The sequence below is a fragment of the Glossina fuscipes genome, unplaced genomic scaffold (assembly GCF_014805625.2).
Source record: "Glossina fuscipes isolate IAEA_lab_2018 unplaced genomic scaffold, Yale_Gfus_2 28, whole genome shotgun sequence".
Lineage (NCBI taxonomy): Eukaryota > Metazoa > Arthropoda > Insecta > Diptera > Glossinidae > Glossina > Glossina fuscipes.
The window spans coordinates 1,258,165-1,284,814 of NW_023998423.1; the positions used below are offsets into that span (position 1 = coordinate 1,258,165).

The window sequence follows — 26,650 nt, forward strand, 5'->3', positions numbered from 1 at the left end:
TAAGCATTGCATGTTGTTGTAGTTGTCAGCACAATTTAATCGTTTAATCCATACATTTTTTTAAAAAATATTTACTTTTCTTTTTGAGCTTTTAGGAGGATTTTCATGTTCTACGAAACTGGTAAAAGAGCGTGTGTAGCGTCCTTTTATTATATATGTAACGAAATTACAATGTTCTTCTAAAACTTGCTAAAAAAATGCCCCACTATACTTTTCTCAATTTGTTTTGTGTTTGCTTTTATAAAATATTAATGGTTTTCGCTTTTGTATCATTTCAGTCTTTCGATTATACGGAACTTTGCCAACCGGGCACTTTGCTGGATAATAACAGCGGTATACCGGTATCCGTCAATAATATACCACGTGGTGCTGTTAGTGTTCATGGGGGTCAAAATAGTCCGACTACATCGCTGGGTGGCACAAGTGCCAACGGTAGTGCTACACGTTCGAGGCCGTGGCATGATTTTGGCCGACAAAATGATGCTGATAAGATACAAATACCAAAAATGTAAGCAACAAAGCCAAAGTTTTCATAAATATTTTTGCAAATTCAAATGCCAGGGTTTCTTAAACATTCTTCTGAAGTTGAAAGAGACCTTCTTCACTTTTTATTCTTGATTAAAAATACATGAACAAAATTATGTTTTGATTTGTTTTAAATGTTGTACAAAATTTTCTTTAAATTTTTATGATGCTTTTGAATTTTCTACAACTAGTCATGCAGGGGCCTTTTTGTTTTTTATGTGTTTTGTACTTAAAAAGAAAAGTAAGCCAAGACAGCTTTTTGCAACGCTTATTAGAAAGGAAATAGCAAGGGAAAAATCTAGAATAGAGTTCACTATTTTTAGCTTGATTCATTTGGAAGAGAAAGTCGCTTTGAAAATTTCTTTGTTATATATTTTTTAAACCAATTAGACGGGAAATGAATGTTTGGCGGCAAGATGCAAATATAATCTACAAAGTGTATCTGATCTGAAAATTACCTAAACTCAAAACAATCTACATGAATAACAATTGAAAGCATACATGTGGCGACGGCCATCCATTTAATACCCTGAACCACTTCGCTTACTGCAGTTCTTTGTATAACGAGTTTTCAAAAGTAAGATGTTATATGGGAAACGGCCGAAAAAGTGATTCGATGCGAATCATTTCAATAACAGTCTCTTGTAGGTGGAACACAAGAGTATGAACAAATGGACAGGGAAACTTAGCTCGAATGTTCGTTTGTTCAAAACCTTCGACATACACCATTCGCGTCGAAATGACTCCATCCATCATTTTGAAATTTATAAGCATATATAGGGCGATACAAGGTGTAAAAAGTCCTTTATTTCAACGAAAGGAAAACAAAGCTGATTTTTATCATAATGAGATGCTTAGATGTAAGTCCGGAGATATTGAAACATATCGCTCCAGAAAGCGTACAACAGTTTTATACAAGTTTCAATAAGTGAAAGCGTAAATTCGGAATGATGCCGTATGGTGTTATGTCTGGCCACTTTTGACTTTCTTGACATCATTAAGAAATATCATTAATTATTTGTTTCCTACATAAGACATATGCTTAACACATTCTTTACAATACAAGAAGCTACAAAATAGATAGATAAAAACGCTATTATAATGTTTTTCGTAAATTTTGCATCCGTCACCCGAGCACATGTTATGTTTATTCCTTGACAAAAATGTCAATGAAATATGAACTATTGGGCTCTTCGCAATAACTTTTAGATCAAGAGACGACATATTGTGACTTGAACAGATATGATATAAATCTTTTCGCTTTTTGCTAACTCATGCACAATGTAGTAGCAGTAGTAAAGATTTTTAATGAATAATTGACGATCGATTTCGACCAAAAACCTGCTGACATATTTTGCAATGAGCTTTCTACGTTTTCGCGGGAGCGCAACATGTATGTTTATGCATATTGCTCTCAAATAAAGCAGTAAGTCCTCCTTTACACTTGAAGAAGGTCGCAAGCTCATTAAACCTTCGTTAACCTTCGTTTATTCTCTGTTTCTATCTCTATTCCTATTTAATGAAAATTTCTTGCTAAATCCGTTACACCGTACCTGCGCGAATTCCTACATTTGCCGGTTGTCCTATATATATACCTATTCGATATCCCTTGTTAGTTGCCTATCTTACTAACATTTATCCAGCATCCTGCTCTTGTATGAATTACAATACTTCTCCGTTATTCTACATATATTCTACAATGATTTTTTTGTTCATTGTTTTACGTATCTTTGCCTTGTACTTCAGACTTGTATGCTATATTTTTATATTCTTGTCTGTTACCCGTCTTATATATATGCATATACATCTATCCATAGGAGACAGCATATATATTACGAATATACATCCAGGATATCTCCAGTATTCTGTAGTCATTCGAATTCCTGTATTTAACCGGCACGCTACATATATACATCTTCGGCTCCCTTTGTTCATTTGATTTCCCAATTATATTTATCTCATATTCCGAATACGCAGTGTTTCCTTTAAAATTCGATAAGGCTAAACTTATATAACTAGGAATAGCTCTTGATGATTTTGTGACCCTTTATGCTTTTTTTTATTCCTTTGATTTTTCTTTGTTAATGCTTCACTTCAAGCGAATTTTTCTTTTCGATTTCTTACAAATTTTAATACATTTTTTTTATATCAAAATTATTTCACAATTTTTCTGTCTTGCAGTTTCACAAATGTGGGCTTCAAATATCATTTGGAAAGTCCGATTAGTTCATCACAACGACGAGAAGACGACCGAATAACGTATATAAATAAAGGACAATTTTATGGCATTACCTTGGAATATATACCCGATCCTGATAAACCTATTAAGAATACCACAGTTAAGGTAAGCAAGCAACAATTTAATCTAAACATGAACTGTAACATATAAAAATTCATTGCAATAATGATGATGATGATGATGATGATGATGATGATGATGATGATGACGATGATGTTGATTATGATGGTGGTGATGCCGATCGTGATATTCACAAAGTTGATGATATTTGTAAATGCAAATTAGTTTAGATTTTACATGCGCACATGTACAAAATGAAATCAAAAGATTCAAATCAAATGATAAATTATTATTATATACCCGATACTGAGAAAGAATAACGCACATAGACAGATAGAGGAGGCCTTAAGGGCAGGAAGGAAGAATTTCATCTTAAGTAAATATTGTATTGAACATGAAAACAGGAAAATGTAGATAAAGGGTGAATAATATTCAAAAAAGAATAATAAGTATAAATAAACGTTAGTGATTTGTCATGTTATGCATGATTTAAAATTTAGCACTTTCTTAAGCGCCTATGTCTGGAGGGTATGTGGCTAAGGAAAACAACCCTTTGTTTGTTGTTGACTGGTAACTGCGTTGTCGAGAATAGTACTCGTCAATGTCATTTCAAATCAGGACATTTAATCATGATGAGTTGATGAGATGTTAAAAGTGATAAATGATTTCAATTGCAGAGCAAGAAACAAATAAGACGAAAAAAATAAATAAAAACAATTTGCGCAGCTTTCAACGTTAGAAGATAAATATACCGAAAAATAGGTGAGAGAAGAGCTAAGAACTCAAGTGTATTTATTTAGGCTTACGAAACCAAGTCTTTTCGATTTCACATATTTTCCTCGAAACTACAATCAATCATCACTTACAGAGACTTGTCTTAAGGAGTACAATAATAAAAGAACCGGATATGCAAATTTCTTCAAAAATTTAAATGATTTCATTTCGATTGTTTAGTAGCGAAAGCTACTGTTACGGTTTCTTTGTTTGTATTTCACTGAAATTATTTAAAATAATTTTTTTTTGCTTTCGATCTACTGAAGATAAAGAGAAAACCGATCTGCTGCCTGTGCAACTTCATACAACGAATGCCTGAGATTGTTAGACATTTTCATGCATTTTATAGTTTCACTTTAAAGTATATTTTCACTTAACATTAATCGTTATACGCATTTGTGTTGTTGTTGTTTTTTTTTTTTTTTAAAGCAATGCGTACAGCATGTAATAATCGACATATGCTGTGCCCAAAGGCTTGTTGAACAAAATGAGAAAAATACTGCTCCTAATATAAGCGATGACTATAAAGACAGATGGATGGATAGATGGACATGTAAACCGTTTTAATTATTAAAAATATTTTATTTTTCAATTTAATATTGTCATTTTTCTAAAAACTTTTGCTGCTTTTTCACTCAATGAATATTTATTTCACTTTCTCGCCTAAGAAAAATGATTTTAAAAAAAATTCTTTTTTCATATTTTCTTTGCCTTCAGATTATCTTTAGTTTGGTAGAAATATTTGCATAAAATTCCTATAAATAAAATTTGAAAAAAAGGCTCAAATAACAACAGTACCTCTAGGCTAAACCTTAAAAAATCCATATAAAGCTTAAGCAAAATAAAAACAAAAAAAAGAAGAAATGAAACATAAGAAACAGGAGCTGATATGCAAGAACCGGCAGCCGAAGCAGCAGCAGCACCAATAGCAGCAGCAGTAGCAAGGCAGGGAAGTCAATTTATGTCTGTGTTAGTCTCTTAATGTAAAAAGAAAAGTGTCAGCATTAATTTATGTTTGTTTAGCTATTAAGCCCTTGCTCTGGCATCACAACCCCGTACGTACGGGGACTACAGTTTTATATATAAATCAATGCCTGCATAAGTTTAAAGGATTGAATGCAAATTTTTCTTTCCGTTTTCATTTACAATTCTTGCTACAGTTAAATATGAAATTATTTATGACGCTTTTTCATTGCCAGCGTTGGCTAGTTGCTGCCCTGTTAACTACTTCTACGTTTAGCGTATCGATGATATGCTAAAATATTCAGTTTTTATTAAGTGCTTTAGTCGTTGTTGTTTTTATCGTAAAGGGGTATTTTTTCCATATTGCCGATCTGCTTGTCTGCCTGTCTGTCCGTCCGACTTTACTTTACTGCTACAATTTCTTTCTTGCTTACAGTTGCTAGCTGCTGCTATCATCTATTATTTAAGATGCAAATTTTTCTTAGTATTTCTTTTTTTTATTTTTATTCTTTTAATTAAATAAATTCTCTTTTTTTTCTTTTTGATCAATTTTATTTAGCATATGAATGCTGATAACTTTTGACTTTTTAAAGGAATATATAAAAAGATAAACAAAAAGAGAAGAAAACAGTGAGAAAAAAAAAAAACATTAATAAAGGCGTTGTTCGGTAAAATAAAACTTATAAACAATAAATAATAATCCTAATAACACAAGAAAACAAAGCAATAGCAAAAGCAATCACAAAAATATTTATTCATTTCTTTAAAGATTAGTCATAGCAATAATAATAATGTTATTATATGTTAATAGGAATTGTTTGATACGCAATCTTAAGTTTTGTATTCAGATAAATATTTTTAAAATTACTATCTCGTTCAAAAAGACTGGGAATGATACGAAAAGTTGGTTGTGTCAAGATTTTAAATTTCTATTTCTGTTTACAACCTATAGGAGCTTCATCAAGGGATGAAGAAATCAAGTGTTTCTTCCTTCATTTGTGAGAAAGACTTAGGTGTGAAAAAAATACCATCAACCTTAAAAAACAGATTTCCAAATTGGACTCAAGGCTGTCAAAAACTGCATAGGATGGACGGACAAATGTGGAAGTTTAAGTACGGTTTTGAAGATTTAAGCCCAGTGCAACTCAAATCGAACAGAGTGAAAGTGTGTCTTTCGAGATCGTCAAAGATGTTAATTCTGTCAGATGAAAGCACTCATCTCACACTTTCGGTTGCCTTTGATCCCAGCAGCTTCTGTACTGTAGGTGTGCTATTGAACGCTTAGGTATTCTTTTTGAATTTTCACATAGTCACTACTATGCCAAGCTAAGATGGAAGGACAGATACTTATGTGGACTTTACGAAGGTTCCTGCCATGAAAATTTGAACTCAGAGTGGCTCAAATCACAAAGAATGAAAATGTGTCTTTCCATATCGTCAAAGAAGAATGCAGCCTTCGCACTTTCTTATTGAGCAGCTGCACCCCCAAGGGTATGAGTATTCCTCCCAAAATGTGCACTCGGTCACCCCGATCGACGATAAAATGAAATGGGCGGAGCGAAGTTTCCGGAAATTTTAAGAAAGTTTCTGACGTGAAGTCTTAAGCCCAGATCGACTGAAGTCGGACAAAACGTAAGTGAGTTTAGCAACTAAATCAACGTTGGATAACTCTGTTAGATGAAAGCATTTATCCAACGCTTCCAACATACCCTTCTACAGTGCAACTGCACAACCGATCACTTGGGTATTCTTCCTGAAATTTGGATATAATCAGAGCCACCATACAACGCTTCGAAGAGTCATTCTTAACTGTAAGGACGCGGCTTGAGCACAGGAAAATGTTAGTCATCATTAGTTGACCATCTCAACATTGCACATTTGTGATGGACGAAAGTAAAGAGAGAAATAACCGGAAGAAAGTAGCAAAAGAGACTCGAACCCATTAGCTCTTCAAGGAAGTTGCCCGTGATTGGATTTTCGTCAGATAAGTTCCGTAGTTAGCTGTCTGTGTTGATCAAGAATAGTAAGCGTTGATAATAGCAGTTCTCTTTTAGTAATGAAAGAAGGCGAACTAGCCAGTGGCGATTTTTTTAGCAAAACTGTGAGAACTTTTAATTGTTGCGTTTGCAAAAGCCACAAATACCTGCACAAGAACTGAGTTTCAATCAGTAGGTTAAGGGTGAATTGTCAATTGAGCAATGATACCTACATATATTTTTTGATGCAATTCTTGCACTTTAAACAACGCAGTGAATCGAATTGTGCAGTAAACCTGTCTACAAAGGCATCGATATTAATATCAGTTCATTCGAAAAATATTAAGCCTTTACAAAATCAAATTTCATTCAGCAGATATTCAAACTCAAAGAAAAACTCTATCTTCATTATTACGTTCAGTGGTCTCTTAAGACTTATTCGCTGAGGTGAAGCACAAATCGTTGGTTGTACTGCTGTTCATACATATCCATATAGAAAGATACTACTATAAAATACGATAATAGATCAGCGCTAGTCATTGAAAGACATTTTGACAGGAATAAACTTAAAAGCAGACAAGGTAGGATTAATCAAAGAATCAGTCATAAAATGTACGGAAGACTGAAAGAGAGCATTTTACTTTTCACAATTCAATAATAAATTATGTTAATAAAATTCATTGAAAAACAAAAATTCATCATTTGTAAGCATTGCCTTTAGGCATAATTATAGTTTTGATGTACCTTTCTGCGTCTATCTATTTGCCCGTCCTTAACTTGCCATGTTCGCAAAAGTTAAAGTAGACCGTTTAAAAATATAATAAAGAAATTTCAATGCGTGCGTATAATAAAGAAATTTTAGGCGTTGAAATAATTCCTTAGCTGTTGTTTTATGAAAAAAACGCTTACGTTAAAAGCATGGTAGAAAGTATCTTATTCAAAGTGTCGTCGGCTACTCACTTTTTCCATCATTCTGGCAAAGCAGCAATGCTATATCAAAAGGACACGAGCGTTCTTGAGGATACCTACCAAAGGATTATTCCTTTTAGATTTCATCGTAAGAATGAAACCTTTGTGCGGATGGAAAATTTGGCAGCAGTCAGTCACCGACGGGTGGTTCGTTCCGATTCAATGCTGCTAATGTAATGTAGAGTAGTGTCTTCTGCGTTCAACCTTTTTTTCCCCTAATTCTGAACAAATTCAAAACTCCCAGAAGCTACCTTGGATATGCTTCGGATAGATAACTTTTTATTACGTCGTAAGGCCTATAGACAGTACCTGCAGAAAGCGTAATTATGCAAATGCTCATAGATAATGTAAACCTACCTCTGAAAATATGCGATAAATAACTGTACAAGCTCACTATAGGAAAATAATTTCAGCTTACAATGCGTAGATGATTTTGATCGAAAATCGAACGTAAATGGTTCCCTGTATCATCCAGCGATCTGTGTCCAGTTTCTTCGTTATTGATTAAAGGATGGCACGCATCAAAAACTCCATTTGAGATGAACATAACAGCGATCTTTGCAAACTTGCTACGAGTTCATCAACAAAAAACAAAGGGAAGCTTTCTATATTAAAAGCGATTAAAAAGTGAGCCTAAAATGGCCAAAACATTAAACGGTTTACCTTGTTTTCTTCAACACTAAAAATAGCAAAAAAGAGGCGAAGCTCTTTCGAAAAAAGGTTGCAAATCCTGCTGTGAAGAAGCGCTTTAATTGAACGTGACACGAGCACCTACAACTTTAACTATCTTAATGCTTTCAGCTTTAAGTCTTACATAAGCCAGCGTGTCAAGTGCTCAATCAAAACTTAACTGCAATGCAATGAAAGCAACAACTTCATATGTATTTCTTTGACAGGTTTAGCTCGAATTAAATTTCATAAATAGTTTCCCATATATTGATTTTTATATATATATATATATACATATATATATATATTACCATTATCGTTTATGAAAAACGTATTCTTTACATTTATGCAATACATTAATTTTCCGTAAAGTGCTAATAAAATATTTATGTGAATTAATTGTCAATATTGAGAATTTATTAAAAAACCACACTAAGTAAATAATTTAAAGCCTCGCCTAATGGCTGTTACAGATTGTGCAGGAAAAAAAAGGTACTAAATCAAAATAAACATAATCCGAGACCTTAATGAAACACCTGACTCTTATACTAATACTGGTTTTATATAAATTAATGTAATAGTTATTTCAATATTATTTTTGTTTTATCGATTGCAACTTATTTTGCTTTTTTGTTTACAGAGCGTAATTATGCTAATGTTTCGTGAAGAGAAAAGTCCTGAAGATGAAATTAAAGCCTGGCAATTTTGGCATAGTCGACAGCATTCGGTAAAACAAAGAATTTTGGATGCAGGTAAGCAAATATCAATAAAAAGTTTTACCCTCTTTTACCTATAAATCCTCACCTTCTTCCAAATTAGAACCTTCACCTTAAAATTAAAAAATAACGTGACCTTAATTTAGATTAACGTGACATCTAAGTAAGCTTTTCTCATGAGTTTACAACAAGTGACTTTCAAAGTTGGCGAGCCTTCGATAAGAGACTACGCGACGGAGGGAGTTTGCCGAAAATGCCTTTTATCTAATTTGGTTACAAAGCTTCACTTTACTAAGCAATTTAGTTAGAAATCTGGCTGCTCTTTCAGGTTTGCATAGGATGATACGTGAACTACTATTGAAAAATTGTCAAAGATAGAATTTTGTTATAGATTTAAAAAATATAAAAAATATCTTTACCCAAACGTACGTTTTTTTCTTTAAATCGAACTACGAAAGATTAAGCCAAAGTTACCAATATTTGGCTCCCTGGAAGCTGTGTTAAGGTGCCCCTTGTAAAAGATCCAAAGAAGCACAAACAAAACTTATTCAGGTTTTCGCGAAATGGCCCTCTAAAAGTACGCCTCTTTTTATATCGAGTTACGCAAGATTAGACGATATATTCCCGTGTTCGGCTATCAGGCATCTACCTACACTCAGCGTAGGAGTTACGATGTGTGAACTTATAATAAATTACCTATAAAAGTAGAAGCAACACATATTAGCCTGATCTTAAAAAAAATCCCTAAAGGTATCCTTCTTTGTTCAAATCAAACTGCGCAAGACTAGAACAAGTTTTCTAGTACTCGGGCCGTACGATTTGTAAACTCATAATGAAAGATCGACACAAATTCAAGTAAGACATATTAATTTAATGTGATGAATAGTTCCCCAAAGCTACGCTTGCTTCTTCAACTCAGACCGTGCAAACTAGAGAGCATTTTTCTGTATTCAATTTTTTTTTTTTTGCTTTGCTAAAAACTTATTTTCGCTATCACGAGAAGATCGCAAGGGAATTTACTACAATCATACAACTATGAAATTTGATAACAACTTCTCTCTCTTGTATTAATAGACGTTATTCTTACGTTATTTCTTACTTACTTCAAAAAATGGGTCTTTGATAATTGAATTGATGGAAACGATTGATCCAGAGAATATCTCCAAACCTACAAAGTAGTTAACTTATTCATCTAAACATTTGACATTTTTCCTACCTAGAGCATCTTGGAGCTTATTAGTGTAAAAAAATAAGAATTGCGTGAAGACATTTCATATGTCACCTAAAATAAGGGTCTAAGGGGATTTAAGGGATCCCTTTAATCAAGGTGCCAGATTGTTAACTTATCCAATATATTTAATCTCAATAAGTTAGTGTTTCTTCAACGTATTAGTTTATTTATCAATGACAGATAAACGTTTTTATTCATAGGGTGTCGTAAGGGTTCTATGTATTTTTATTTACATTGACACCTTGGAAACGTAACGCTTCTCAAAATAGAAGGTTTATTAAGAGCTTCTTAACAGTTCTAACTATTTTAGATCTTCTAGATTACTAATCAAAGCAAGTAAAAATACTGTAGTGAGCCGCATTTCATGATTAAATGTCCTGCGACATCTTACAGTTACTCATATAATGACTTTTAAAATAAGGCTTCGTATGAGATGCGGTTGGAAAACTGTTCAAACACTTTAATAAAAGATGGGCATACTTCGAGTCCTTCTGGATATTACATACATTCGCACAAACCTAATACAACCTTATACCCCAAGTCATGTAGGATATAACAGTTAAAACCTTGTTTAACAATGAATTAATTACTAATCATTTTAAAAGTTTGGAAGTTTTTCCAAAATAATTTTAAATTCCCGGTTTAATACCCCTTTAACTTAACACCTTCAGTTTGACATCAATTATGAAAAGGCAGAAACGGCTAAATGTGGTTAAAAATAAAAATAAATAAACGTAAGAAAAAAATTATTTATGTTTATATGTAGGAAATCTAACAAACAAAAAGTCTATGAAAAAATATTTTTTTTCAAGTAAATGAAAAATATCTTTTAAGAAACACCTACAGTTGAAAAAGCACTCTTTTTACGATGATTATTATTATTATTGTTGCGTACAATTGCCTGTCTATTGATTTTGTCTGTCTATCCGTTTGTCTACTTTGCACATACTTAGTTTGTTTGTTTGTCTGTCAAGACTGTTAATCTGTAATTTGAGACATTGTTGCCTCATTCATTTGTCTGTTTGGGAAAATCTTTTAAATACATATATATATATGTGTTATATGAGTGAGTCAAGTCCTCTTTCCTCATAGAAATCATATATGTTTAGCTATAAAATCTCTATTTCTACAACAAGTGTCATATAGACGATGACTTATACTTAAATCCAATGATGCTTATCAATTTATAATGCCGTGTACATATGTATATGTGTGCTTGCTTGATGATCATCTATGTATAAAACAGCATGCATTGGTCTTTGATTACCAAACGCATATGTTGTATGCCTGATATCACATTATAAGTTTTGTAATTTTATTGAATACGCATCGAATTGAATTCGTTGCGGCCATTGCCCACAATGGCCATTATAACAAAGATTTCATGGCTGATAAACTGAAAATAAAAAATAATAATAAATAATAATAAAGAAAAAATTAATAAATAAATAAATAAATAAATAAAAAGAAAAAAACTAAAATAAAGAATGAAAAGAAAGAAATGGAGAAAGACAGGAGACCTTTAAACGCGCGCAACATGCCCATGGCGTGTGGGAAAAGAGAACGGAAGGTTAAGGGGAGGGCAACACATTTGGGGGCACCTGCCTATCTTTGCGGCTAATTGAGAAAAACACTACAAGACTCGATTACACTTAAACATACCCTCACATGCAAAGGGAAGTGCAGCATAGATAGATACTGGCATACAAATATTACAAGCCAAGCCAAACCAATCAGAGATGCATATGCTAAGATAAGTAATTGCGCGATGAGCATGTATAAATAACAAAAAAAAGAACTGTGCAGACCAGCACTTAGCTGGTATTTGTGGCCTTTAATACCTTTGCCAAGATGACAAATGATCAAATAATATTTGCAGTCGCCGTAACTTCTTTGTCTTACCTTATTGTTGTTGTTGTTGTTGTGGTTGTTTCATATCAAGTTTGTTCGCTTTCGTTAATAGTCCATACATTGATGTTAATTTTATTTTTATGTTTAATTTTCAACATTGTTTCTTTTCATTGCATTCATTTATGACTCCATTATTAATATGAAAATAGATTTTAGAAAATTTAAAAAAATGTAAAAATTTTAATAATTTAAACAAGAAAAGAACTATAATGGACCATAGGACGCTATTAAATTCTCTACACCACTTAACGGTTATTCTTATATAGCGACGTTGCAAACTAAAGTGTTTTACTGGAGGTGGACGAAAAAGTGGACCGATCCGAACCATTTGCAATAGCATCCGCCCTTAGGTCAAAAGACAACAATGTACCAAATTTTATCAAAACATCTCAAAAACTGTGACCTGCAGGTTGAAACAAAGAAGACAAGGCAGACCGACAGACAGACGGATAGGCTGTAAGATAAGCATAAGAAAAGAAGACGGACGGACGAATGGACACACTTAAATAATTCAATGTGATTTGCGTGGATTGATTCTAAATCGATTGGTGTAATAAAAGTTAATATACCCAAAACTAACGTAATATACCCAAAACTCTACTACAAGTGGCGTACTGAGCACTACTATACAAAAGGAATTACACATCAAATTCTTTATCGCAACCGATTTATGAATATCCTGCGGGCAAACATCATTCGTTTTCCCTCTTTTTCCTTCAATTTTTCTTTACTAAGTTTTTTTGCCAGTTTTTATTGAAATATTTGGTTATTTTTTTCATCGTTTTTTCTCTTTAGATACCAAGAATTCTGTTGGCCTGGTTGGTTGTATTGAAGAAGTATCTCACAATGCCATAGCCGTTTATTGGAATCCATTAGAAAGTTCCGCTAAGGTAAGTAATTCTTTTGCTTTTCTTTCCTTTTAATGCGGCATTTAAATGGTTAGCAAAGACTGCTTACGAAAAAAATGATGAATAATTTTGTTTATGTTATAATTTACTTTAACATAATCCACCGTATTACGTCTATGAATACAGAAAATAAGAGCAAAAAGAACCGTAATAACAAAAATCAACCGAAAAGAGCACTCGTCTTAAGTTAATAACAACATTGACGATGACATGCTCCTTCTGGTTGGTCGGATTGCTGCTTAGCATTGGCTGGCTGGCTGGCTGGCTTGCTTGCTTGCTTGGCTTTGTTTAATACTTGGTCAGTTTTCACAGTCCATGAAAGTTAATGTTAATGAAAACGCATAAATATCAGTTAGCGATTAAAGCTAATCAAGCTTAATTGCAAATGTATTCAGAAGCTCAGTTACTACTGGTTGTTCGACGGAAAAAGGAGAACAATTTTGTTTTTTAATACAATAAAAAAACATCGCTACTACCACCAAGTGATTCAGAAAAAAAAAAATAATAATAATAATATAAAAAATAATAAATAAAATAATAATAACAACAACAAAATTTAAAAAATATAGCTTTCAGCTCTTTGGTCATACTTCATCATACCTTTATCTATAGCTCGATGCGTTTATATGCATAACATACTTATGTAACCATCACCATCAAAGAAAGGCAAAAATGGAAGTTTATGTATATAAAGTAGAAGACAAAGTACGAAAGCAAGGTGTTTGTGTTATTCTGTTGGCTAACTTTAATACACTTCGGTTGTTTCGCTTTTTTCATATCTACACTGTCTCTGGCGTTCGCCCCACGATCACGCATAACTTATGAAAAATATCTCAATTTCCGCTGTTGAAAATTGCATTACAAGCCTACCTTAACGTTGACTAGTAGAACGGTTAGTTAGTTTGGTTGACTGGTGACTGGCGGCGCGCTAAATAACCTTTAGTTCTTCTTGTCTTATGTGCACTGTAACCAAACGATATTTAGCAGCAGCAACGTTAGCAAAAAAAAAAAAAAAAATCCTTTTCTCCTTTTACTTCGCTTGCTGCTGATGTGAATGCTTAAAATGGCAAACACCTGTTGGTCATTTTCTAAGGCGGCATTTTGATTTGATTACGCTTTAATGTGGCATTGAATTATACCCTTACATATGATAGAAAAAATAAAAATATCACCATTAAAGCGATTTAGAGAAAAGTTTTTTTTTGTTTACTTTTAAAAAGGGAGACATAGAAAAATATTTAGAAAATCAGTCAAAATCGTTTACTATGCTCAACCGGTTAAGTCTTATGACTAATAATTACTTTGGAGAAAAATTACGCCTGCTTTCGTACCGAAACATGTCTATTTTCACATTTAAAACACTCAGCGGTATTTCGTGGAAAAATCCCTTCTAATATATTGTAACTTAAACTTAAACTTGACTAAAATCCAATTTATACGCTTGTGCGCAGATGATTTTGAAGATACTTTTCTTTGAACAAATGGAAAAGAATAAATATTGACCATAAATGGGATTGCTTTGTATTTTAGAAGACTTTTTCGAGTAAAGGTATCAAAAATATTAAGACATACGTTACTCATAACGGTGGCATCGATATTAGGCCGAAAGAAGTCAGTCCACGTTGTTCGATAGCGCAACTCATTCATTGTTACGGTTGAACCAGCATCTTTACACCATCAGTTCAAGATCGAAGGATCAATTTAGAACACGTCAATGCCTGCTTGCATGTCTACGAGATGTATGGACTGTTAATCTGGAGCTTTGTTTTTCACTTTTTATATTCTCTCTCCCTATACTCCTTTGCATATACACTTTCTTTTAGACCGTTCGCTTTATATATCATTTGGATGTGGTCAACGTAAGAATTTAGTTTCCATAGCAATTTTCATTTCCGTCCACTAAGCAAACGCGACGTGCTTTTCGCTAGAGTTAGCAATGTCCACGTATCTTAATCCAGCTAACAACCTGAAATCTGAAACCTAATGTAGATGTTCCTGGTCTAGTATTACAAATCAAAATAACGTCAAACGTCAAAAAAGAAAAGCGTCTCTAACAGGATTGGATATTAAAAAAAAGAACAGGTTTTGAATCTTTGCAAAGAATACATTTGTTAAATGAAAGCCTTCTTAAAATGCTCCTTCTCTAGAAGTACTTCATTTAGGTATTGGTGAAAGAGGCACCGATTTTTGTGTACTTTTGCTTAAAGCCTCCTCATAAAGGATTTTATCGAGCATCACCAAAACGTGACATTATACGTTCGGAAATTTGTTCGTGCACCCATGCCGACACAGGACGTATTGTATACAACACGTATTGTGGCAACATCTTGTTAGGACCGCATATCTTCAACAACCAAATCTTTAATTTCACGCGAAAAAAAAATTTGTAAGTCCTGTGTTTGCAGCGATCAGATTTGACGGTTGTTCCAAAAATGTGCGGTTCTATCACACCTTCAGACCAAATGCCACACCATGTAGTTGGGAATGCAACGGTTCTTCGACAGTTGCTTGTGGATCTCCACAATGTTCCAAATGCGAAACGTTAAGCCTAATTGCTGTAGAAAATTCTACTACTCACTTAATATATTTGTAATAAGTTTTTACTATTCAGCGGTTGTTAAACAATCCATATTGTAAAATGGTAAACATTACACTAAACATATGATTCATTGTATGACAGTTGTGTGTCATATTCGTTATTAAAACAGGTTGTCAGATTGTGATCTCAAAACGGATAACCGTTTATTAATAAATTTAATATTAAACGAACATATTATTATAAGGGACAAAGTTCCCAGTCAGCGAGTTAGGATGAACCCGATAAAGGAAAAATTTGGTTTGGTTCTTTCACTTTTTAATGTCGTACGATACATGCTTTAGTTACATTTTAAAAAAGTCTGTCTGCTAACAGCGTATGCAGCTAAAATTATAAAGTTAAAAAGCTAGTTACGATTTTGTTGATTTAATATATTTTATAGATTTTAGATCAACACTTTAGCTAATTACTGATATGCAGCTTATGTTGCTTAGAGGTCAATAAATGGCTTAAGTAAACAAAAAACTAGACATGCACTTAAAATCTCATTTAAATGAAAAATTAAAATATTTAATATCTATGCAATCTGCACAAGTGTCACATAATTGACCTGATAGTTAAATAACAAAAATGCAAAAAAAAATTATAAAAGCAATAACAACAGCGAGCGCTGATTTAACACAAATATTTATATGCATAAACATAATTTAATTTTTTTTTTTATGGAAATTTTTCTTTATTTTATATATAATTCCATACACTTGCAATAAATTTTAATACTTTAATAAGCTACGAAATACCACTCAAGCAAACGATGCCTACTGAGTTAAATAAAATTGTGTAAAAAATTCGTTATATATACATATTCCTACATACGAGTGTGCATATATTGTTTAAAGTTAAGTTACTGCCACATGATAATATGTTGACTGCTGACATAATCACTGTAGAATGCGTTTTTTATTTTTTTGGTTTTAATAATATACAAAAAAAAGGGGAAAAAAAATCCGAAAAATACTAAGCACAGTAGTTAAACTTTGTTTTCAAGAGTATTATAAACCGAGAGGCTATATGTACTATAACAACAACAACAACAACAAATATAATAATAACAACATACAGTATATTAAAATTGTGTTTTAATTCGAATATTGTTTCTCTTGTTGTTGTTGTTGTTGTTGTATGACTAAAGGTGATTTATTAACAAAAATCAAATCTAAATATTTTATAACATTTTTATTTAGTCATTTGCAACGACATGCATATCGACCTGAAAAGAGCAAAAAAAATGAAAAATAAATAAATAAATGCATAAAGAAAAACTAAAGCTGAAAGCTGCTAGATACAGCTGCTGCTTGCTCTATTAGAGTTGTTGTTGTTGCGTTTATTTTAACTGTAACCATATAAAATGCTTATTTGCTATACTACTTACTACATTTGTTTGTCCGACGCTGCTACTATTTGGGTTTAACTTTGTGTGTATTTATGTGTGTGTGTGTGTGTGCGGTTATTGTTTGTGTTGTCGTTTTTGTGACGCAGGAAATTGCAAATGATTTAATTGTATGGCCGACTATAAAAAATACATTTTAATATAATTTCAATTAATATTACAACAATAATCGTAACCATAGCAACAACAATCAAAAGCACACTTTACAGTTATACAATCACAAAAGAGACAACAACAAAATAAAAAATAAGCAAATACCAAATAAGTTCTACAGTATTTTGTTTTCAATTAATATATAACAGCTGTTCACACTATAAAAGGCTTCATAGACTATTGCCGTCCAAGACAGAGGGTCGTAAGAAAGACTTAATTAAGGAAAAATGATTTAAAAATAAAAAGAAAAAATTATGCAGAAAAAGGGACTTTAGGTGGAACCCTACTTATCCTTAAGTAAACTGAGGTTTCTTTACTCGGCTTATCTGCTTATGTATTTGTGGTTTCGTTACGAAATAAGCGTTCGTAGGAACGGTTTTTTAAATATTCTTACAGACAAACAGTACAACACACGTTTTAAAAAAAAGCCCTTAGCAATAAACAAAGCCCCCCTGCATGCATCAAGTTAGTAGCCGTGCTTAGTGTGCTTGGATCGGTAGTAGAGCTTAATTAGAAACAATGCTGAGTTAAATCGAACAAGCGTGCTTAAAGGGCTTTTGATTCCGATACAATAATCGCTACCAAACTTCAAGCAAATCATTACTGGACTGAATTAACTAAGTTTTTTTAATCACAAATTCACTCGTGGGACGATAAACATTAGTTGGACTTGAGTAGAAACATTGCTTCATTCAGTTTAGGAAATTCTTATTTCTAAAATAAAGAGTGTAAGCAAAAGCACCGCTGAGATGAATTACGTAATTGTTCTAAGAGGGCGTTTATATGAAGCATGACAATCAACCGTCGAGTTTAAGCGGAATCGCTCTTTAGTTGAATAAAGCGAAAAGATACTGAGCATAAGCAGATATACTGCTAAATCGAATCAAGCAATTGCAGTGAGGCGAAATAGTAAGCAATTAAGTACTTCCGCTGAATTAAACCAATTTCCAGTGCATAGGAAATATTGCTCAAATTATTCAAATTAGATTCTTGCCTAGACGTGATATTGTTGACTTTAATACGTAATTCAATGAGTTAAAGCCAAATGAAGTCACTGAAGATAGCAAAATGAAGGGACGATGAGACGAACGCCTATGCAAGCAGATCTTTTTGCTTTTCCGCCAGGACAACGTTATGTTAAAAAAAAGAAAATTGGCGAATAAAATCAGGCGGCAAGTGATTTAAAAAAAAATTCAATTCAATTTGTTTTTATCCTTAAATTTGCTGAGAATTTTTTCAAGCAAAATTACACTTTAATTAGCATAAAAATTTAATTAATTACTTAAAAAAAGTTGTAAAAAATTTCTTTTGATTTTTTTTTTTTTTTGTTTAATTAAAATTTTATAGAAATTATTCGTTGCTTTTGCCAATTGTCAATTAACGACAAGCAACAATAAATGAAAGAAAACCTAAATATATATACGTACTTAAATGCATGCAAGCATAGACACACATACATATAAATTTGTGCATTGTAGACATTCGTAGAATTTAATGTTGGCACTGCTCAGAGGGAGCTGTGAAAATTAAATAAATTAAATATTGTATGTGCGTGAGGTGATAATTGCTGGGTAATAATAAATGCATACACACACGCACTCAAAAGACATAACATAACTAAGCAAACAGTAACGAAAACACACGCACCAAGAGCAGCAGTGTAGAAACGGCAGCAGCAGCAAGAACACCATCGGTACCAGTTATGCACACATAGATTACATCAATGCGAGTCTTAAACGTCTTAAAAGGTGTTCAGGCAATAAATTCTATTGATTTTTGCTTGAATCGCTGATGTTACATAATTGGTTAGAGTACGGAAAATTTCATAATATGAGAAGAAAAACACACACGCTTTCAGAGAATTCTTTTTATAATTATTTCAATAAAATATGATAAATATTCTGCGGACAATGCTTTGAACATATTGCGCGAGATAACAGCGCTGCTAGGGTTTATGAAATTTGATTTTACTATATATATTTTTCTGAAAAGGTTTATGTTAATTAGTTGCAGTTGATTGCTGTCATTGCTGTTACGAGAAGTTTTTATATTTTCGAGCCATCAAAATCTCACTTTATCCTTCACCCCACTGATGCGAGTATAGAGGAAAACCACTTGATTTAAGTTGGTTTCATTTCAATTTCTATCGCTTTAACTTGCTATGCATTTCGATTTGTACTATGGTATATAAGGCTGCAGCGTAATTAGAATTTTGATTTGATTTCATTATTACAACAGCAATTTGGTTTTTATTTGCTACGTAAATAAAAAATCTCTAACATTTCGTTATATATACGCACGTCTTGTGTCTTCTCTGACGGGGACTTTTCCGTGATCTTGTTTACTATCGTAATTCAAAGCTTTAGTGTATCAAATTTTTAAGAAATCTCACGGTTTTCGGTTGTACAGATAGATATTAAAAAAATATATTTTATTTATTCTTAACATTTATTAATAACTTTAACGACGAAAATGGAAGTGAGAATGTTTAGTTTTAATCGCATTCTCCCATTCGTAGTTACAGAGACTGCTTGGCGAGGTGATTTGGAAAACTTTAAAAAATATCTTTGCGGAGTTCAACACAAGGCGACGTACAATAAAAGGCGAAGCTACCTGAAGTCCCTCTTGGCGCTACATACATTTCCATACTTACTTATATAGGTTATACCTTGTACAACAACTGTAGCTGCGTGATATTAAAAGTATTTATATTTAAAAAAAAAAAACCCGTTACATTTTTAATCTTTCTAACAAAATACGATTTTCACTTTCAACAACGGAAGTCTGTCGTATGTATATATTTGTTCATTGTGAAATTCCAAATCTATAGGCCTATCTTTCTACCAAGTGTTTTGCTCGTAACGTTTCCGAAATAAGAGTGATCAATAAAAAGCTGAAGTGTGAGATCGTTGGCTTAAAACAGAGGATTTTTTTGTGAACAATGCATAAAGCACTTAAAGAAGTAAATGGTGATTTCATGGTGGGTGTTGCCAACACGTTTTTGCCTTAATGTCGTGTAAAAGTAGAAGGAAACCCCATGCTTATAAAGTTTTTATATTTGACACGTTTTTGTTCAGTCCTTCAAATTCACAGCGCGCGTTTGCAGTATGCACGGCATCGTAACAGTACGATCCGGTATTAAGACATTTATTAATTTTTTCAATTTTGGGATCTTGAAGACTTCCAAGGCTCTTACTGCGCAGCGTTTAGCAGCTTCTCATTCACTTTCAGTGAGAGAATATTTTAGAACTGATATCCTTTTCATAGATGTTGCGGAATTTTTACAATGTTACACTTTAGTTGTAGTGACGTCAGCAGCTGCTGGGAGAGCAAAAACTATAACTTGTGTTCTCATTGTCCTGATGATCTTTTTTACCTTTTTATTTCCAAAATGATTGAAGAAATGGATGCTAATAGTCTTTCAGTTTAGGTGATTATAGTATCGCAGCAGGAGCTACAAAGAAGCTTAAAAAATTTCGATTGTTGCTATCAATAATTCCTAACTGTTCCTTATAAGGGTGTCGCAGTAAAAGTGAAGACGACCACAATCGGTTGTTTCGCTCCGATTCCCTCGAAATGTACCCGACTTTCATTCTATCAATCGATTTAAAATCATTTTCTGAGCTGGCTCAAGAATGTTTGTCCGTCTATCTGTATTTATACTTAATACGTGTTTTAAGCGTTTTATTTATTTTTGAATCCTTTCTTTTCATTAGAAAAATAAGATTTTATTTAGCAACAAGATTTAATATTTATGATCCGTCTATTTTTCATATATTCCTCAAAGTAAGGGTTTTCATGATACGTAAGCTTTTAAATGGCAATCACCAGCATCTTTCCACGTTTAAGGGACATGCAATCAGCGGTTGTTCGCATAAAATGAAATAAAAGAAGTTTTTAGCTTCTCTTTGAAGGGATGCTTTCCAACCCCTTTAGATGAATAACTAACTAAAGTTTCATTGTTAGACAATTCTTCTTCGAAAGGAATGAATTCTGCTCCCAGGTATCTCGGATAGTCTTTGATGCCGACAACCAGAATAAACTCGGTGCAGCAACGACGCGAAGCTTCATCCACATGAATTTCTTTCTTGAAAGCAACCTTGCACAATCATAAGGTTTTGATCTTTTAAGTTGTTTCTCGACTTTAAATCACTTGCATATAAGATTTTTTCAAAAAAACCACTTTACTATGATGAAAATTCTTAATACATTTTTATCAAATTTCTAACTCTATTCTGGTGGCTTAGGAAGTACGTACAGGCATACTTGTGCGATTGTAACGTTTTAAATTTTTCTTTTAGAAAATGTTTTTTTAACAAATTTTTTTTGAGCATTTTATATTAAAACTCTTTCTGTTTTATCTCTAGACCTTCAACGACTATAGAATACATATATACATACTAGACGCATGATTTAAAAAAGAAAACCGGTTTTTTTGACATATGCCTCTCTGTGATACTAAATCTATAACGATCAGTAATAGCGATTTACAATCTATGCTTTTAGAGCTTCACTGAACTTTAAATCCCAAGGATGCTTCTATACGAAAAGTGTTATTCAAATTTTCACAAGTTTATTGTCCTCTTAATGATCTGATAACTATATAAAGATAGGCAGAAAGTTATAAAAAAAAGAGAAGAAAATCGCTATCATATATCATTGATTTGTGAATTGACATTCGCACATATGTCACACAATGGCGATATATATTGCCGCTGCATCCGTATAATATGTTTATGTACATGTGCATGTTTGAGCGAAATGGCTGAAAGTCTTTTATCGATTCATAGGAAATCTATGCAAAATAACAGAAAAACAATCCTTCTTAAGTAACATTTTCCTATGAAAAAAAGGCAGCAGCAACAACCAAACGAAACGAAACAATAGATTCTGTTTCTCTTAAGGAGACGTGAATGCATTGCAAATATTTTCAAGACAATTTACGCAATTTGTTGTAAATGTTGTGTGTGTTGTGTGCTTACTGTTGCTTTATCTCTCTGTTATTTCATGCTCTCAGATATGTTCATATGGCGTAGATTGTGCATGCGTGTGTGTTCTTTTTGCATGCATATACTGCAAATAGCAACCTTACATGGTATCTAAAGCTTAGGCATTAAGATTTGTGTTTAATTCCCCGCAGAGCTTTTCAATAATCATAATAATAGTAATAATAATGATTATAATAATGGTCTTAACCATCAGAACACTTGTTGGCCATAGCAGGTGTGGCACGTTTGTTCGTTCGTTCATTTATTTGTTGTTGTTGTTGTTGTTGTACACCATTGCAAATGGTGGTAGTGTTGCTTTAACGTTTCTCTAACCGCCTTCGTTGTGTGGTTTTTGTGTTTGTTTTTTCTTGTTCTTCTCTCGAACTGTTTAAGCATCAAGTTAATTAATTTCTTTGTTGTTTTTGTTTTACTTTTATTTACTCTTTTTTTTTTTTTTATCTACGGATGTGTGATTTGCTCGTAAGATTCACTAACTATTTCTATTTGTTTAGTTCATTTCATGTTCTTATTGTTGTTACTTTTGTTGTTGTTATTGCTGCTATTGTGATTGCTATTACTATTGCTCGCTGCTGCTGCTGCGGTTGTTGTTGCTTATTTTCTATATGTGGCATAAAAAAATGTTTATAGAAATTTGCCAAACGCACATTTATGGTCAGAGCTTTAAAAATACTTTTTTTTTAATTTTTTCTTATATGCGATTACTACTTACGTTGTATGTGTTGGAAAATCATTTACAAATTGTTTGCTAAAAACATTTTCCTTCATTCTCCATAAAGTAAAACGTTGTCACAATTGTGTCTGTGTGCGTTTGTGCGTGCAGAAAATGCACGCCTGTCCATCTTAGCTAAAAACAAAAGAGAAAAAAAAGAAAACAAAGAAAAACTCATCGTCATATGAAATGGTTTTCAGTTTATATATTTTATGCCCGTAATGTCTAACTATTTTTGTAGCTACTGTGATGCTGCTGCCAACGCCGCTGCTACTGCTGCATTTGCTCTTACGTTCTGCTCTTAGCCTGTATTTGGTCTTTGCTGTGTTGTTCGCTAATTAATTCCCATTAAATGCCGTTGGCCGTTTGCTGTAATACTGCTGCACTTTGCCATTAAATACTAACCGCATATACACGATCGGGCACACACACGCACACACATGCATACTTGTAACTCTTTATCTTTATATATATATTTATATATATATATATATATATATATAACATATATATGTATATGGTGGCCTCTCGCAAGTTTTGCATCGCATGCGTTTATTACCTGATGATGGATTTTCTATTTTGTTGTATTACTTAAATACAGACAAATATTTATAGTTATGTTACTGTGTTATGTTACGTTTTCTATATATACATATGTTTGTTTTGTTTTGTTTTATTTCATCTCATTTTAGTTTTTCAAAGCGATCGCGAACAGCAGTAGCAGCAGCATCACCATCAGTAGCATATTTGAAATGTTTTTAAACACATTTCCACAGAAAATGGTTTTTACCTTAAACAAACAAACGGACAAACAAACGAATAGAAGCAAACAAATAAATAAACAAAAAAAAAAAAACCCAAACTAAACACACGCATTTTGCAAAAGCAGGCATGATGATGAGCGTTACTAGGGTATTAAATAAAAATTAAATGTTGTTGGTTTTCTTTTTTTAGTTTTTGATCTCCTTCTTCTGTTTGTGATTTATTGTAAAGTTCGTTCAAACCAGCAATAAAAGCATCATCATCATCATCTTAGATGACAGTCGCTGCATAACTGTGTTATGCTTTTTTGCATTGTTGTTGTTGTTGTTTTAGTTCGTTCTTATAATGATTACGTCTATAAAAGCTATTCGTATCGTTGCTGTTAGCTTTAGAGACTCAACTCTTTCCTTGCTCCTCTTCATTTTTCTCGTCGTTGTTCTCGTTGCTAAGGCTTCGCAACAACTAATAGCCAAATGACAAATGCTGTAAAATAACTAAATGTCATCGTTTTATACAAACGATTTTTTTTTTTTTTTTTTGTGTAGCGAAACATTACGGTTACTGTTGCTGTTATTTGATTTTTATATAATTTTTTTTATTTATTTTTATGATTTTCTTAAGCTCAAGATGTCTGTTTATATGAACACATTTCGTTTCCTTATTTCTTCGCAGATTAATATCGCCGTGCAATGTTTGAGTACAGACTTTAGCAGTCAGAAGGGTGTCAAGGTGAGTAGCAATTATTATTATTGAAAACTTATTTAGTTATATTAATAACAGGAAGAAAAAAACTTATGCAACAAATAAAAATTAACATAAAACAAAGGTAAAGAAAGCGCATATATTTGTCTTTTGAAGGATTTTGTTTAAGAAAAATTAAAAGCTTATATATATATAAAAGGAATTAAGCGAAGCGCGAGACTCAATGTGCAAACCTCGATAGTTTATGCGTGCGTGAAAGCCACGGAGCTGCTGGCGGCTAGATACGGGACGTCGCGCAGTATTGTGTTGGCTGTGGTTACCCCAAATCGCGTCAGTACAAAATAATTAGAGTCATTACAAGATACACTTTGTCCACAGGGGAGAGCTTAGGTCACACAGTAATTCTCATATCTGGTTCTCAAGCATTGATATAGGCCCTTTAAGTAATGCACGATTGTCTTATAAAGTGAGGGGCACAAATTATCGGTTACACAACTCGCAAAAGCATGGTTACGGGTATTCGAAAGGAGGAGACGTAAAATTCAATAAATGGTCTGTATTGGCATATCCGAATTATATGTTTCACACGTGGTAGATTAGGGGTGAAACAAACACTTGTTCATGGTATTGACAAGCATTTTATCAAAGTAAAACAGTGTCTTAGATGTATACACACGTACCTATATCTTATGTAATATCTTTATATATGTAATTCCCCTTACATGTGTATACATATATCTCCGCATATATGTATGTATGTATATATGTATGGATGAAAAAGTATAATCGAAGAAGTGGTCCGCTCCCAAGCTTCTAGGGCAAAAAAAAAAAAAAAAACAAGACAGACAGACAAACAAGCTTAGAAGAATTTAAAAAGAATGATTCTGTATAATAAAAGTTCGGTCTATCCTAAATCCTTCTGGGTATACATGCATACATTCGCACAAACTTATTATGTGTGTAGTTGTCGTACAAACGAATGATGTAAGAAAAAGTAATTTTCAATTTTAAAATGATTTTAACTAAAATTTGTTTATCCAATTTAAGGTAAACTCTAGTCGCTCTTAATGATCTTTTAACAATCTTAGGTCTGCTTAATGCAGAAATTTTTTTATGATTTATGATTATCAAAGTGCCATAAAACAAGTGACAGAGAGAAATTCACGGCCTTTTTTTTTTTTTTTAAATGTAAAGAAAAAATTATTCACAAAGAAAAAAAAAGAAAAACAGACAGATACTCGCACGCACTCGCATATGTAAAAACTGTTACAATTTAACATATTTGCTATAAATCATTTTTATTATTCAGCCATAATAATACTGATAATCGACTCTAGTTGGTGTTGAACACATAAATAACATAAAAATGAAAGAAGAAGAAGCAGAAGAAGTAAAAAAGGAAAAATACATAGACATATATAGACATATGTACAAATATATATATATATATATATACAATGTATATATCAATATACATTAATAATAAAAGGCGTGGATGTAACTTGAGCTAAAGTGTGAGGCTACATAATGTTTGGATTTCTATTAAAACGCAACATTGAGACATATAAACACTTGTGCGAGACATATAAACGCACTGTCACAGTTGAGAGACACGCACATTGCCTTTTGCTTAACTAATTCAAAGCAAAATTAAAAAACAAAAAAAAGAAGAAGAAAACGAAAAATAAAGGCGAACAACAACAAAAAGAAGATTCATGTTATATGCGTTGGTTTCAGGTTGATGTGATATGGTACGCGCGCGGCCAAGCTAACTATAGCCGGCTTTGCTGGTCAGCAAGTTAGTTGATATTGTATTCTATGGCAAACAACGGCATAAACATGTTTTGCCTATTTGTGTGCTGCTGCCGCAACTGTCAATAAAATATCGATTTAACATTTGCCTTAACATCGTGTCGCACATGAAAAGCATAAAGTGTCTTGTTTTGCTGTTTCTCTTGTAGGAGCAAATAAAAAATAAAAAAACAAAAAGTAAAACAAGGCTTCAATTGTTTATATCGTAATATATGTGCGTACATGTATGTTCGTACATGCATATATATACATACATACTTGCAAATGTTACATTTATAGTTTTCACGCATCATGTTGCATCTTTGTGTTGTAAAAAAAAAAAAAGAAAAAAAAAGAAATTTCAATAAATTTTCAGAGCATTTTTCCTTCGTTTTTCTCGCAATCTCACGCTGAACTTATAGACAAAGCAACGGCAATATTGAAAATGTATGCAATCTGTCATGTATGACAAACGTATATATTTCATTATTTTAACATTTTTTCTATAGATGCTTACCATAAACAACCAACGACCAACAACCAACAACACTAACAGCAACAATGTAATAATCATTTAACATTTGAATTTTTTTAAAA

The 26,650-nt window shown here is 32.6% G+C and overlaps 1 protein-coding gene across 6 annotated transcripts in view; it reads left to right on the forward strand.

Annotated features, from left to right (window-relative positions):
* Positions 1–26,650, forward strand: part of LOC119636794 (protein grainyhead) — a 222,255-nt gene that overhangs the window by 167,077 nt on the left and 28,528 nt on the right. For all 6 annotated transcript variants that reach the window (XM_038032401.1, XM_038032404.1, XM_038032402.1 and 3 more), the window contains 5 exons: positions 279–508; positions 2,707–2,869; positions 8,816–8,927; positions 12,829–12,923; positions 24,233–24,289. In XM_038032401.1, the coding sequence (XP_037888329.1) occupies positions 279–508; positions 2,707–2,869; positions 8,816–8,927; positions 12,829–12,923; positions 24,233–24,289 (657 nt within the window). The remainder of the gene's footprint in view (positions 1–278; positions 509–2,706; positions 2,870–8,815; positions 8,928–12,828; positions 12,924–24,232; positions 24,290–26,650) is intronic.